This window comes from Equus caballus, chromosome 11 (assembly GCF_041296265.1).
Source record: "Equus caballus isolate H_3958 breed thoroughbred chromosome 11, TB-T2T, whole genome shotgun sequence".
NCBI lineage: Eukaryota > Metazoa > Chordata > Mammalia > Perissodactyla > Equidae > Equus > Equus caballus.
In genome coordinates, this window is record NC_091694.1 from 25278244 (window position 1) to 25295227 (window position 16984).

At 41.3% G+C, this 16984-nt stretch overlaps 1 protein-coding gene across 4 annotated transcripts in view; it reads right to left on the reverse strand.

Annotated features, from left to right (window-relative positions):
* Nucleotides 1-758: 758 nt before the first annotated feature.
* Nucleotides 759-16984, reverse strand: part of ZNF652 (zinc finger protein 652) — a 50822-nt gene continuing 34596 nt past the window's right edge. For all 4 annotated transcript variants that reach the window (XM_023652694.2, XM_001502386.7, XM_014741029.3 and 1 more), the window contains 5 exons: nt 13679-14837; nt 11076-11223; nt 10603-10718; nt 9995-10139; nt 759-1975 (listed from right to left, as the gene is read on the reverse strand). In XM_023652694.2, coding sequence (XP_023508462.1) covers nt 1464-1975; nt 9995-10139; nt 10603-10718; nt 11076-11223; nt 13679-14581 — 1824 coding nt within the window. In that variant the 5' untranslated portion in view covers nt 14582-14837 and the 3' untranslated portion in view covers nt 759-1463. The remainder of the gene's footprint in view (nt 1976-9994; nt 10140-10602; nt 10719-11075; nt 11224-13678; nt 14838-16984) is intronic.

Genomic DNA, 16984 nt, shown 5'->3' on the forward strand with positions numbered 1-16984 from the left:
AAAATGACGTGCCTAAGGGTTCTGGGGATGCTGCTCTCACCACCCAGCAATGCTGCTGTCATGCAACTATCTGCAGGGGACGGGGCAGCAAAATGCAGGAGCTCGCCTTCCCTCCCGACAGCAAACAGCGCAGAGTGGTGGACACATCCACTGATCTCAGAGACATTTTAAAACTCATAACCAATTTGCATTCTCATCCAAATTTCTCAGCCACCATCCACAACATCATGTTTGTGATTTTAGTGTGCTATTTTTTTTATAACAATTCTAGAAAAATAAAGCAATCTCAAAAAGAGCAGTGTATTATGAGACTTCGATGTGTCATCCCATGAAGATTGAACACGAACACAGTTCTGAGGGAAGTGAGAGTCAGATGTGACGGAGATGAAACAATCTCCATCACTTCCTCCTCTTGACAGCGACTGGCTTTCCCCAGATTTTCAAAACATGCAAGCTTTAGGTGACTGCCCTGGAAAAGGCCCAACCCTCTGCAAATGATTCCACTGAATGGACCAACTGAACCAATGAAACATGGAGGACAGAAGCATGTCAGTGAGCCTAACAGACACTTGAGTGTTAAGTAGAGATTAAAAAACTACCAAGGACTTATGCCAAGTTCTGAAAGCAAAACCTCATTTTTGCAGTAACCTGGTCTGGAGACCCTCCCAGATACATCTAGTCTCTGAAGCACCTTTGAGTTGTACGGATGTAAGAATAACTTTGAACTACAGAAGTTATATGCATCTTTAAGAATCACATTTTGATGATTATAAAAATTTTTTCTATTTTACAACATAGGTCCAGCTACACTGAAAAAATTACACCGCTTATTGAAATACATTTCATTTTAGAAACAGACTACTAAAGAAGTCTATACAAAAACTCTAAAATAATTTCTGTAGTAAAATAAAGAGTGCGTTAGGAGAGCTACACAAAGAAGAAAATTTCTGTCTTTCTCTATAATGCTTGATATACTGTGAAATGTGGCTAGCTCAACTCTGAAGCCAGCACCAAAAGCTGAAAAGAATTCATTACGATACACAGTGATACAATTAATGCTCTGGATTAATCTCACAGCCTTCCCGATTAGTACAAAGGAAACCGGGCCTGTCCCCTCTTTGAGGAGAAGTCCAGGATATAAAAGCAAGCATACCTCATCAGCTGATATGAAATTATAAAATTCCACAAGTCTGAGTATCTGAAATTTATAAAAGTCACCAGAAAATGCAAGCACATTGGGCTTTAGTTCGGTGGTTCCCCTGGTTTGGACGGCAGCCCCTCTGTGAGCTCAAGGTGGTCTTCTTGTTCATTCCCTTGGATGCGTTGATTCCCCAAGACAATGACAAAGCTGTTGGTGGAGGCCGAGAAGAGTCCGACAGCTGCAGAAAGGCTCACCAACTCCCTCTCTGCAAGCTCACATATGGGCACACGACACGTGGAGAACACACTGAAGGAGACGGATGTTAATGATGCTGTGCTGAACTGTTCTTCTCTGCCAGGTGCCGAAGAAAGTTGTCCTCACCCTGGCCTCTGTGATTTAAAGGCTCGCTCTTAAAGAGCGCTGGAGGTGGGGGGAGGTGTGGGACCGGAGGGATAGGAAGGTGGTGCGGGTGGTGAGGGTGTGGGTGGATGTGGAGGTGAGAGAAGGAGTGGGGGATGGGCCGAGGGGGAAGAGTGCTTATAGGATTCATATTGATTGGAGGAGTTGGGGTTGTGGGTGTGTTCACCACAGAAGGAACTGGGGTGGCTGGGGAAGTTGTAAGTGGGATCTGGACAGCAGGCGGCACATTCACGGGGCTGGTCACCCGAAAGCACTTCTCCTTGTGGGCCTTAAGCATGTTGGAGAAGCGGAACCGCTGGCCACACACATCGCATGGATAGGGCTTCTCGCCTGTGTGAGTTCTGCGGTGCCTCTTCATGTTGGGGCGGCTGGTGAAGCTTTTGCCACAGATTTCACAGATAAAGGGTTTCTCTCCTGAGATGAACACAGACACAAAAAAATGATTAACATACTGGGCGGTAATTATGTGCTCATGTTACTCTCCGTATTAAAAACGGAGATTACCACTCCTTTCCCTTATGATATCTTATACTCTAAGAGTCATAAAAGTATCTCCCAAAGCTGGGACTTAAATAAGAGCGGACACAAGTCAAACTTACATACAACCTACCATTTGGGCTTGGTTAAAAAAAAAGGAAGGCCCCTTCAGGAATGATCCTTCCTGTCCTACATGAAGAACTGTTCCAATGGCTTTCCTGTGCTCAAGGGAACTAAAACCACAGATGAATCTCTGCCTCTACATTTAGGCAAAGTTAATCTGTAAGCAATTTCTGACATTTCAACCAAAAGTAAGACTTTGCTGAAAATGTCCTGTGGAACAAATAAGTCTCTTCATGTCCACTCACACATAATCCTTAGCATGTGGCTCGCTCTTTGGTACTAGACTTGGAAAATACTGGGCTGACTCACCCCACAACACAAATTTCACACTGCAGTGTTTCTCCACGGGAGTGCTGCTGGCATTTCTGCAGACAATTCTTCATTATGTGGGACTATTTGGCACATTTGAAGAGCACTCAGCACTCCTGGTGCCAGCCTACTAAATGTCCCCGAAAGACTCTGACAACCAAAAACGTCCCCACACCATTTCCAAATGTCCATGCGTGTGGGGAGGGTTGGGGGAGGGCTACTCTTCTGGGTTGAGAACCACTGGGCCAATGAGTCAAAAAGGAGACAGAAATCCCACAGTTCTAAGGGTAACTTAGGGAGGAAACTAGCTTTGGGTTCTAAAGGTTCGATTTTTTTTTGAGGTAACACTGGTTTATAACACTATATTAATTTCAGGTGTACATCACTATATTTCGACCTCTGTATACACTATATCATATTCACCACCAGAAGTCTAGTTTCCATCTGCCACCAGACAAAGGTCTCCCCATTTATGCCTTCTGCCCTCCTCCCACCTCCCTTTAAGGGCTTAATCTTTCAGCCTCCTAACTTTCCTTCAGACTTATCACTTAGTTCCATGCTATGTCTGTCTGGTTCTATACCCAGGCTATAGGGGGGAAACAAAATGATTTTTGAACGTACTTGTCCATTAATCACTTCACATGGACTGCTGTGGTGAGGTGTGGAGTACCACGCACGTGTGCCTCAGTGGCCACACGCTTGTACTTATCCACCCCTTCCTCCGTTCTCAGCGTGCAGAGCTTGTGTCTTTACTGTGGCTCCTGCTACAAGAGACTTTGCTCTCACTTCACTTACTGCCCCCCGTCTGTCTAACAGATGTCCTTATTCTACTCTGGATAACAGACCTACTGTGTACTGAGTCTCACTGTGCGCTCGGCACTGTTCTAATCACTTACATCTAGGAACCTTCGGTGATCCTCACGGCGACAAGCCACAGACCACAGACAGCATAAGGCAGGTATGTTATTATCCCTATTTTACTGATAAAGAAATTAAGAAACTTGCCCAAGGTTCTACAGGGCGTGGAGAGCCAGGATTGAACACTCTGCAGTCTGGCTCCAGAGTCTGCACTTTGACATGGAAACCATAGCACTTCCCGCCTCAATGCCCTGTACATTCCTGCATACACAAAGGGATGTTATTTCCTTACTGTTTTCCTCCACTTTGGGACCCGTTCTTATACTAGCAGCAAACACCTGTTTACCTGTACCTAGTCGTTATTTCCTCTCTCTGCCTTTGCAAACCGACATCTCTTGTTGCCCTCCTTCCATGGAAGCCAGAATTTCCCACGCTTCCCTGAGAGACTGGATTAACAGTCAGGAGGGATCCGTTTTCTCCAAAATCACCAGGACTATTTTCTATCATATTTCTGTTCTCTCTCTGCTTTTCATTATTCAGTAACTGCCGCTGCGAGGATCTTCGCTGTGATTCATACTCATCCTTCTAGATAAGTTCTGTGCCCAGCTGTTTTCCTTCCTTTTAATCAGTTTCCTCCAATTACCTTAAAAACTTCAAACTACGTTAAATGGAGTTGACTAAATCAATTATGGCATACCTATCTAACGGAAAGTGCCATTAAAAATTTATAATATTTTTACACTTTTATAAGATTATTATACTTTTATAATAAGTATAGAAATGTAACAACATGAAAATCTATAATCTATTAAGATTACAGTCTATTAAGTAAACAAGCAAGCTATGGAAATGTACGCAGGGAATTATCCACTTTTAATGAAAAATATAGAGAGAAAAAATATGGAAAGAAATATAACAAATGTTACCAGTGATTATCTCTAGGTAACGGTATTATGAGAGATGTTTTACTTTATTGTTTATGCTTATATGTACTTTCTGTTTTTCTAAAATAAACATGACTTACAGTACAATGAAACGTTTTCAAAGCACACCTGCTTGACAACCTATCCACTCCCTGGACCCCTCCCACTTTGACTTTCCAGAATTAGTATTCTTCACTCCCAACAGCCCTAGGAGACAGCGCCAAAGAACCTAATCTTTGAATTATTAGTCTAACGTGAGCCAACACTCTACAGCTGATTCACTAGTCACTTCTTAGGTGCACTAGACGCTTTATCTGCAAACGGCATGTGTTCGTTGAAAGTTTACTGAGTGTATGGACATTTAACTTTCTGTTATGTGCTCAGATCTCTCTAATCATCTCTCATTTGTAGCCTTCTAGGCTATAATGATTTGCCATAAAAGGACCAAAAACTCTAACTGGCCTACCAAAAACCTATGGATTCAAATTAAAATGGATCCTTGTCACTGCTTAATAATCTTTTACTCATTTCTTGATGTCTTACTAAATTTTCCACATTTGTTCTGCCAGATGTAAAACCACAATCTCACCTACCTCTAACTCTCATTATTCATTAGGTCCCATCTCCTAATTGTGCTAATAATTAATGTTAAAATTTCCCTGAAACTTCAAGGTAAGATTACAATGAGGCTATAATAAGGAAAAATCAAAATGTAACATTTGAAATCAACCACCTGTACAATGGCCCACTTTAAGGAAGAGCAGATAAATGGGTGGCTGAGAGATATACTAACAGCTAACTCCACCAAGCTAACTAGAAAAGGGCGTCTATCGATACATTTGAAGATATGACCTGCTACATATAGATAAGGCTAACCTGATTGTAAGAAACTGTATTGTAATGAGCCTGAAGAAAGACCGTTATAAATGAAGACAGAGAATCTGCAGGGAAGATAGAAAAGAGCGAGGATTTGGCTAGTTAGTTGTCTTTTGCACTGTTCAAGGGAAAAAGCAATCTGGCCAATGAACACAAGCATTCCAGTCTGCTCAGGACGAATCTCCCTGAGCAGCATCAGAAGTCCATATATCTATATATCCAGCCTAAATCTCTCAAACCAACTACTGGATATTTCCACTTGAATGTCCCATAGATATCTCAAAACTAACAAGTGCAAAATTAAATTCATTATCCTTCCTGGCAAACCTGCTACTCCCTCCACTATTCTCTATCTTGATAAATGGTATACAAGCCCCAAATCTGGGACTAACCCTTGATTCTTCCCTCCCACACCACTGATATCCAATCCATCACCAAGTTCATTGACTCTACCTTGTCTATCACTGTAATTCATCCACTGCCGTTATCATAGTCCATATCATCACAATCATTCACCTGGATTACTGCAATATCCACCTGACTAGTTTCACCATCTCTATTCTTGCTCCCCACCCTCCAATCCACACTGTAGCCAGAGTGAACTTTCAGATAGTTGTGTTGCACTGTGCTTAAAACCTTTCAAGAACTTCCCACTGTCCTTAGAATAAAATCCAAACGTTTTTACGTGGCTTCTGTTTTTTGTGTGTGATGTGGTACCAGCTTTCTGCTCTCCAGTATCTCGCCTTATCACACCCCTGCCCACCCCAGCCCCCAATCCATCAAACTCTGGCCAACTTCATTTAGTTCCACATGCTTACTACGCTCACATCCCCAAACCACTGCTATGCCTTGCTTGTCTATCACCCCAACCTGACTATAAACTGTGTGAACCTAGGGACCATTTCAGTCTTGTTAACTACAGTGGCTCCATTTAGTAGATTACTAATTAATATTCAAAAATTAATATTTGTTAATTCTAAGACATGCATTTCCCCCTACATATTAACATCTCTGAAACTGACAAATACCTTACTATGAATGGCACATCATTGTTTAATTTGCAGTATTTCCTTAGACGTATATAAATTAAGTTTGTCTTACAACTGCTGGCTTCTTGGATTCAGTGAAGTATGGTATTCATTAAGGTCATTCAGTTACTTCCTTTGCTATAATTCCCTGTCCCTGACAATTTTCTGATTATAATTTAGCTTCTAATACAGATTTTTCTTTAGGCAAAGAATATGCTGACCGAAGAACATATGCGTTCAGAACCACTTGCCACTCAGCCTTTTCACTGTAAATTGATAAATTAGCAATTTTATTTCTGTATCATTAAGACTATTTAGCACAAATCAATCTCTCTGATCCTGATCTGCTTGCGTACAATGACAAATTCTGGAAGCTGAGAGCGACATTCTGGGATGCTGCTTTTTGCCCTCATGATGTCCTGTGCATCCCTCCATTTTATTACTTGCTACATTAAATTTACATCAGAATCATTAAGTCTGTGGTTCTGGAGTCAAACTGCCTTGGACAAGTTACTTAACCTCTGAGCTTCAGTTTCCTCATCTGAAAAATGAAGATAATAACAGGTTATTGTGATAAGTTGAAAAGACAAAGAAAGTGCTTAGAACAGTATCTGGCACATAGCAGACACTCAATGCATTTTAGTGCTATTATTATTATTATTATTATTAACGACCATCACTATCATTGGACTTTAACCTCCTTGAGGGCAAAACCCTTAGCCTGGTACACTAGCACTGTGCCTGGTACAAGGAGAATCAGCCATTATTCTGTGTTGAACTCACCCCATGTCCACACCATCCTAGGAAACCCTGCCTGAGGGCTGGTCAGCTTCCCTAGATAAGATCTGCCTCACTTCTCTTTAACTGCAAAGAAACAGCCCAATGAATCTCAGTTTCTGCAATGGCCTTAATCCCCACCAAAACACACTCTAAATGTGGTTTCATCCAGTCTGCAAAGAGCTATCCCTTTTCTTCTTTAAAGCTAACCCTTCTCCTTGTATCTTCTCAGGTACTGCTGTCATCCTTATTTAATACCGAGAAACCAAGCAGAGGCCTAGAGAAGTTGCATAATTCACTTAAGGTCACACTGCTAGTGGGTGGTAGAGCCAGGTCTGTCCAGCTCCATCATCCAGCTGATTTCCCAATTTGAGTATTATAAACAATATTAAAAGGCAGGTGACAAATCAGGGGAAAGTATTTTAATATCAGTGTTAAACAAGGTGAGTATACATAAATATATATAAAGAGCTATTATAAACAATAAGAAACAGTCAAACACTGAAATGGAGAAAGATGAAAACAGAAAAGGCACAAGCAATTTGGAAAAGAAAATATATTGACACCCAACAAGCATATAAAAAAAAGTTCAAACTTATTTAGCAATTAATTAAGTGCAAATTAACACAGTAAGAAACCATTTTTCACCTACCAAATCAGCGAGGACTTTAATATTTAGGCCTGGAAGGGGTTGGGGAAATGGGTATTGTCCTGCGCAGCTGGTAAGAGTGTCTGTGGACAGCAGTTTTGTGACACACACCAGCACGTCTTAAAAATGCGCACATTCCTTTGCCCTAATAATCCCATTTCCAGGGATTTATCTTAGGTAAATAACCATGGATGTGTTGGCCACAAAGTTGTTTATGACAATATTATTTATAACAGTAGAAAAACTGGAAACAGAAATAATCTCAGTGTCCAACAGGGCACTGATGTACAGGTAACATTGATGAAATGAGATAATGTATGTGAAACACCTGACAGTGCCGGGCACACGTGTGCACAATAAGTGATGGCTTTTATCACAGCAAATTTATAAGAAGGAATATTATACAACCATTAAAGTGATATTGCTGTTAATGATATAATACAGTAAAATACAAAGGTTACAATAGAGTATAAAGACCCAATTTTTGTTTTAATACTATATACATGAGCTCATAAATACTCATGCATAGTATCTACCTATATGTGTATTAAGAAACTAAAGTTTTTAAAGAAATGTATGCCAAACTGTTAATAGTGATCTCTCAGTGATAAGATTATGGACCATTTTTATTTTGTTTTCAATTTTCTAATATACTTTTTAAGTATGTACTAGTCTTTTAACGAGAAGGATAAAAATTTAAGTGAATTTAGGTGGCAGTATTCCTTTAGAAGATCTAGGAAATGTTCAGCTTGCCTAATTGGTAAAATGAAGAAGACTTATTTTATTCAGCAAATACGTTAATCATGAAATATACACTTTAGTTTTATATTACGGACATTTAAGGGTCTGAAGAAAGAAAGACAAGAAGGAAGGAAGAGAAAGGGAAGGAGAAGGAGAGAGGAAGGAGCAGGGAGAAAGATGCGCAGGAGGACACAGAGAAGAGAAGGTGAGGGCAGAGGCTTCAGTGGCTGGCGGTTCCTTCCAATCGTGTGACAAGCATTTGCTGGCACCACTGCGTGCCAAGCGCATGTGTAAATGTGATACAGCTGCCTTCAAAACACTTATTTTCTGTACTTCCATAGTCTCCTGCTGAATAACAAAAAACTGAATCCAAAAAGGGACTCAGCTAGAACTAAGAGCCTATCCAAGAGGAGACTTTGTCAAATACTCTGCCACATCCTGCTATGTGTTCACTTAAGCCTCAAAGTTATCATTACCTTTTAAAGTGTAATTTACCTAATGAAACTTCTCTCATGACTCTTCATTCAGCCTAATCCTTAAAATCTGACCGGGAAAGCAGCCCACCACAAAGGCATTTTTCTTTGGACTTCAACAGAGAAATGGAACTAAAGAGATCCAGCCATGGACAGAATTTCCTCACCATTAGTCAAGCAAAAAGAACAGCGGGCTAAGCGAGATAATCTCCCGTGGTTCTTTCTAGCTCTGCTACTCTGTAGACTAAAAGAACCAAGAATCCTATGATTAGATTTTATTTAGAAACCTGAAAAATGTTTCATACTGTTCAATGTGTGCAAAGACAGCTAATCCCAGGACAATGCGACGGAGCTGAATGATACGGTGTTTCCAGGGGGAGCTACTATTTTTAGCCAGCTCCCTGGAAGCAGGATAGTCAAATGCCTACAAGATTCAAATCCATGCAAGGAAGCACACACCCCTGAAAACACAAAGTGGTTCAAATATTATTTAACCTCATTTGATGGATGTGTTCCTGAAAAGTAGTGAATTTTGGCAAACCGAGTCCAATCAAGTTTTCAGAACATTGGAGAGGTATTCTACTTGAAGCAGTCAGTGTCTTCCATTTTTTTAAAGGTCCAGAATCCCTTCCTTAGAAAAATAACATATGCACATACACAAAACAATTTTTATATAATTTCAGGAGATCTTGTGCCCCAAGTAAAAAGTCCATTGTCTTAAAGGAACCTGCAGTCAAAAGGCACTAACAAATAATCCTTTTAAAAATAAACAGGGGCTGGCCCCGTGGCCGAGTGGTTAAGTTCGCGCGCTCCGCTGCAGGCGGCCCAGTGTTTCGTTGGTTCGAATCCTGGGCGCGGACATGGCACTGCTCATCAGACCACGCTGAGGCAGCGTCCCACATGCCACAACTAGAAGGACCCACAACAAAGAATATACAACTATGTACCGGGGGGCTTTGGGGAGAAAAAGGGGAAAAAATAAAATCTTAAAAAAATAAAAAAATAAAAAAAATAAACAGAGTTACGAAAGCCTAATTCTTCAGTATTATAAATATGTGCTTTTATACATCAGGTTTACTTAAAGTGTAATTTGCACTTAGAATGCAAATTTGTGGTTCCGATTTTTACACAAACAGACTCGCAGGTGATCATCGACGAGTGCTTGAGACCCATCCGTACCTTCCCCAGGGAAGTCTTACCAGTGTGTGTTTTCATGTGTTCGTCGAAGTACTGCTTCATGTTGAAATCCTTGCCGCACCACTGGCACATGAACTGCTTGTGCCCAATGTGGATGCTCATGTGGGAGCGCAGCTGGTACTTGTACTGGAACCTTTCGTCGCAGTTCTGCAGTGGACACGGCAGAGACGTGTGAACACCGAGCGAGCAGCTTTACTTGAGCCCGCCCTCCATAGTCTCTGGGCTAGGGTTATTTTCCAAACTCAAAATAGAAGCTGTTGGTGCCAACTATTTGGCTCTGCTATACTTCTGCAGTTGAGTTGTTAAAAAAAGGGAAGTTTCCCCATACAGTTATCACTGAAGTATACCCAACTTATCTGAATTACTGAGAAAAGCAAAATAACTCATCCTGTGTTATTTCCAAGTTTAACCTAATCTAAGAAAGTTAACAGTGTGTTAACAATGACATTTCTCCACCCAGCAGGGCAGTAACACACCACTCAGAGCACACGCCTGACGGTTCTGGGGACGGGCAGCTGCGCCTTGGACCGCAGCACACCTCCCTCACTGCTTCCCCAAGGACACGAGAGCTGGCCCCGAGGCCTGAGCCCACTGGCAGCACAGTCCTTACCTCGCATCTGAAGGGCTTCTCTCCGGAATGCTGCAAGGAGTGCACCTTGAGTGACATACTGCGTTTGAACGATTTTCCACAGGTCTCACATGTAAATGGCATGTCTTTCGTGTGTGCTGCAACAGAGAACACACTTACACTCTAAGTCCGCCAAAGAGCTCAAACTGAAAGAGACAGGTGTCCTACAGTAGGGTAATTATGCCATCTTAATTTCCTACACTCTAATTTGTAGGCTTTAATAGAAATGTTCTGAAGAGAAAAATAAATAACAACGTAGAAAAGAATCCTGGGTGTGGAAGGCCACACCATCCAGTCTGGCGCTGCTCACTGAAGACATGCGGCATTTAGTTTCGACGAGTCAAAACCGACGGAAGTCAGGCAGTTCCTCACCTCCTGCCCAATCCAGAGCATCAAACACACCCAAGAACAAGGGGGATTACAGGTGTGAGAGGAAAGCAGCGGCAAACACTTACCAACCATGTGTTTCCGCACATGAGCCATGGTATAGAACTTCTTCTCACAAATTTCACAGGAAAACTTCTTTTCTGCATATCCGTGGACGATCTTGATGTGTTCATGAAGGGACCAGAGTTTCTTGAATGATTTGTTACAGGAAACACACTGAGCAGGATAAATAGAAACACTCTTTGTTTATAGGCGCTTGCAGAAAGCCATACCTGCCTGCTGGCAGATGAGACGGACGTGCTTTAGATTCGTGGCACAAGGCCAGAACCCGAACAAACGCTATTCCTCCATGGAGTCCTGATTCCAACACCAGCGTCTGTGTGTGCTATTTTCCAAGGGGTGTATTTTAGAGGCACTTTGGGAGTATGAAAACAATGGCAAAAAGTAAGACAAAAAGAACTGAAAAGTTCCACTAGTATCAAAGAACTGTCCGCTCTTATCAAGGTAGTATTCTATCTATGAAAAGAATCTTCCGGCTTTTTTTAATATACAGATAACCAAGAGTGGCTGCCTCCCACACATGAGTCACAACGCAATCAGCAGATGTTTACCAGAGAATACAAACTAATGTTAAATTGGCATAAATAAAAACAAGATAAAACAAGGGACTTATTAAATGGTTATAAATCTGTAGAAGTACAACAACGTTTCTGTACCTTAGAGAATGCATTTGGAACCTTCACCAACACACACTACTGAGGTTTTATTACATTTTCCCGAATCTCCTTCCCCCGGCAGAATTTAATATAACCCCTACACTGTTCACTTCCTTCTCCCTTTTCCCTTACAGCCCAGCGCCAGGTCTCCCCCACAAGCATCTATAGGAAACACACGCAACACTGCTCGTTCCTCGTATTACGACTCGTTAACAGTCTAGAATATCAGGCATAAAGTATATCAAAACAAAATACTTCTGATTAAAGTAAAACAGTACTAGAAAGTTCTAGGTAATCAGCAGACTCTGGGATACTTAAGGGAACAAGTTGGTATTCACCATAAATAAAGATCACTGAACATCACTGTCACTTCAGGAAACGGACTCAGAGAAGAGTTAAAAAGACAGACCTCTGGTTGGATGTTGCTCAAGGAAAGGGAAGACTACTCCCATAAGCCATTTTTTTAGGGAAGGATTTTAATTTTTACTTGCTCCTAGGTCACCAGGATTATTAGGATCTATACAGAAGAACAAAGCAGTGTTCTTTAGGAATGTAGAGAGAGATCATTTAGCAGAATCCACAAAACCTAAACACAAGTTTAAACACATTTTGGTGAGGAAAGTCACAAAAAAAGGATTTATTAAATGTTTTCTTTCCTGTGACTTAAAAAAAAAAAAACTGTATAACTATAGAAACTGTATAACCATAGAAAGATCAAGATCCACCTTTTCAGCAGACTCATTAGAGCACCCAGGTTCCACCCCTAGGGGGCAGCACCACATCACACCCCCTTTGGCCTGACCTGTTGCAACCAATTCACAACCCAGCAGAGCACTGGCAGTGACTGGAGGGGATGGCGCCACGACTCAGTCGTCTTTCATTTACCCAGTGTGTGCCAGATCAAGTCACAACCGACAAATCAAAAAGCAGTGAAGTTTTAGCCAATGCAATTTATATATTTTTAAAAGTCACTTTAAAGTAAAGCAACGATCTCAGTTGTTGATTAAAAGCAAGAGGAAAAGCGACAAATAAGGAGCACTCCAAATTAGGAGCACGCCAAGAAACAAAGCAAATCAAAACAGTTCCATCTTTTAAAAGAAGTATAGCTCAAATATGGTACAAAATATTTCTATCGTACACATTTTATAGAGATATTAATAGACTTACCTTTTATGAATACTCATTAATATGCATTCACATGTGCAAGCAAATGCAGCTCAACATAACTCACTCAATATAATATAATTAGCACACCTCTTAACCTATCACAACATAGTCCTTCCAAGACACCGGCCTGATTTGAATATCATGTTCTGTTACCTTAACAATATGGTACAGAGCATTATGGAACCCTCCTGCCAGGTGGGCAACATTTTCAACCAGCTCAGCCTCTGTTTAAAGTTTGCATATTCCCATGGGCTCAGCCTCTTGACAAATTTAGTGTTGTCATCTCTCCACTGGTAAAAGCAAACTCACTCCTGGAGATCTTCCATTTCCTCCGGTCTGAGTCATTACGGTTTTTGTCCCCATCAGCTGCACTAGAATCTGGCATCCTTTTAAACCTAGAAAGGGACCTCTCTCTACTCCTGACCTTTGCTCACTATCTCCCGCTTTGCCAGAGAAGATGCCAGAATGAATTATATTACATGTCCTACAACAGTGAATCTCAGTGCAAAGTCGGTGTTGACTTTACCTCCTGGGCAATCACCTATAACAGATCCCCCTTCTAACGTGCCTGGGTTCCCGCTAGTCCAGCGTCAGTTAAATTTAATGCTTTGAAATAGAATGTTAAGCCTGGGTTTTGAAAAGACCAAAGGAGGAGCTCTTAGAGAGATAAATTGGTGAAATCTGTCCCTTCAGCCTCTATCGTATTTATTTTCTTGGGCAGATACCAGGTGAGTCGGAACAGCCAGGTTCTATCCTGGGAAGTTTGCCCTCTTGGTGATGAAACCTACCTGAATATTTTTTTCACAGTCTGTTTGCTGGTGAAGGGACAGCTCACTTTCCAGGACAAACTTCTTGCCACACTTATCACAAATCTGCATGCGCCTATGAGTAACGTTCATGTGCTTCTCCAGGTACCAGCGAGTATTAAACACCCTGGGGCACTTCTCACAGGTCAGAGTCTCTTTCTCTTCACACTTAGCTTTCTGGACTGGTGCTTTGGGCTCCTTTGTGGCCCGCTTCTTACGCTTAGGTGGCTCTACACTCTTCCTACGACCTCTGGTAGTTCTGGGAGTAGGGGAAGCGGCAGCTGCAGCAACAGAGGCAGCTCTCCTCGTCCTCCTTTGTGTAACGCTGACTTTCTCCACTATCTTCTCCTTTTTCTTCTGCCTTTCGTTCTCTCCATAGTCATTGCTGTCATCTGTGGCCTCTTCCTCACTCTCTTCCTCTTCCTCCTCACTGCTTGTCTTAAGAACAGGAGTCTCTTTGGACTGAGAAGAGACACCCTTTTCCCCTTTAGACACATTTAACGTTTGATTATTAAGGTTTACCTCCACTATGATCTGCTCCCTTTTGTAAGAGACCTCTTCGTCGTCCTCCTCTTCTGTGTCATCAGAGTTCTCCCGGTCGCCTTTAACAGCATGCACCTCAGACACTGCCCTTGTCTCCCTGAAATACGGCTGTTCCTCTGTCTCGTGGAGATGCGGTTTGCTCATCTTGCTGTCCACTAACACAGAATAAGGACTTCCCGATTCCCTTTTGTACACTTTGGTGGACAGGTCAAGTTCCTGGTTGGCACCATGATAAAAGGTAGATGGCACTTGACCACGACGGCTATCTTCTTGTGCCATCCCTGCTACATGCGCAGCACAGTTTTCAACCAGCTCCTGACAAGAGCTGGCTGTGTGGCTCATTGGTAAGTGGCCCAATTTATTAAGCGGTGCAGGCTCTAGAGAAATAGCTTTAAAACAGGGTAATTATTAAGACTCAAATATTTTTCCATCCACAAAAAATCACTCAAATGAAAAAAAGGTATTCCTGGAAGCTGTGTGCAATTCTTCCAGTGTTGCAGCACCAAAGCATAAGTCAAAAGGTTTGGTATTACGGCAAGAGCAGAGCACTAGTGATTTTTCTTTTGAAGAAAGCTGCAAGTGACTTGGAGCATCTTACCTACAAAGAAAAACAAAGAGGACGAAAGATCAGATATCACTGTTTCCTTCTTACAGCATGCACTTACATCATACAACAAACATAGCTTAACGTGATTAAACTCTTCATATATGCAATTCTTTAAATGGTTCAGTGGGCCATTATGTTACTGAGTTACATGAATTCAACGAACATTTGTTAGAATGTAAACTCTAAAACAGCAGGAGTCATCATCTGTCCAGTTCACTGAGATAGCCCATAGAGCTCAGCACAGTGCCTAGCACTTAGAGGTGTTTGGTATGTATGTGATGACTATACAAATATCTACTACTGCGTAGCATTCATTATCCTAGATGCTATGGGACATACTGATATGGCAGAATATACGCTCTTTATCCACGAGGAGTTTACAGACTAGTTGTAGAACATGTGTTGTCCGCGACACACTCAAGAGCTTTATGCTGGCTGGCTTTCTTTTCAACATCAGTCACCACCATCCACCACAGTGAGAGCTCACAGAACAAAGGGTAGGGAGCTAGGCACTGTGAACTAGGAAAACAAAGCTGCTAATTGACACAACTACAGAAAAGAGAGAAAATGTCCCTAGCCTTAAATAATTTAGACGATATTATTATAGATCTTATTGTTTTCAGGTTTACTAAACTAATTTCAAAGTTGCCAAGTATTTTAAAATTTGTTCTATGCATAGCTCACTAGATCCACTCAATAACCGGGTGATTTTTCATGTGTCAGTTGCACAGAAGTCTAAATTCTAAGAAACAGAAACCATCAGGTTGATATGGTTCCAAGAAAAATAAAACCATCCATTAGAAAGAAAGATTAGAAGGGCACATAATTTGCTCTGTGACATAGCTCACACTGCTGCTTAGTCAACCACCTAATCTCTGAGTCATACAAATATTGAAGCGAGCACACACGGGGCCTAGCTGACAAGGGAATGAGACGAGCACTTACCGAAGGCCTGTTATGTGCACAGGCCCTGCAAAAGTGCTTTTTATCTATTATTTCTATTTAAAACCCTCCGCAAAACTTTGGGGTTGATTTTTAAACTCATTTTAAATTTTTTATCAAAGTGATTACTTGGGGGGGAAAAAAAGCATACGCAGTTTTCAAGTCAAATGTACTGGCAGGTTTATAACAAACTTCTGCCTGCTCCATCCCACCTAAGTCCCACGCCAGAGACAAAAACATTCAACTATTTTAGCTGTCCCCCATCCCCTTCCCCCAGTATTTGCATATTTCTAAATAATGTGATGTTTCTTTTTTTTCAATTTTAGATATCACCACTTGTCTCCCACTATAGTTTTCTCACCTTATTGTTCCCAACTCCCCCTTCATTCTCCCAATATAGTTGTTTCACAACTTTTTGCTGTATTTATTGCTTAATTATGACTGTAATTTGTAGTTCCCAACTATTTCTATCATTCCCTTGCCACTGTTTTCTCTTCCATTTTCTTTGTCCTTATGTATTTATTCTTTTAAAAAAACTATTTTGCTTTTATTTCAGTGGGATTTCAGAGAGGAGTGGTGATAAATGCCCCCATGTTTTACTTGACATCTGAATAGATACATTTATACTTTTTTGGATTTATAAATGAGAAAATTATGCCTCTAAGAGGTGAAATAATTTGTCTGAGACCATATATCTATGTCTGACCCCGGGTCTGCCTGACTCCAATGCTCATGATCTTTCTATTTCTGCTGTGACAAATGACACTCCAAAATCATTTAAACTCAATTACTCCTGGTACTACACATCTTTTTTCATCAAATAGTCTCATACCTCATATTTTAAGTAGGGAAATCCTAGTAACTTTATTTTGCATGTGCCAAAACTTCTGACCCATGGCAATAATGTAAACTACTACAGGTACCATTAAATAAACTTACTCACATTAATTATCTCAAATTAAGCAAGGGAAGAGAGACAGTAAAATTCAATTAACCAGCAAAAGCTGGGAATTAAAAATCAGGAAGACGAGAAAAATAAATGAAGGGCAATCCTCTGTGGCAGTCACTACAGGCTCCTTCCAGCTGCTTCTGGCCCTTGGCCTTCTGGGCATGCAGTGGGACTGCACTTTCTAACCCTGTCCCCTCCCCGACAGCTGGGTGGGGCCACGTGACTACTTCTGGCCTGTGCATCATGA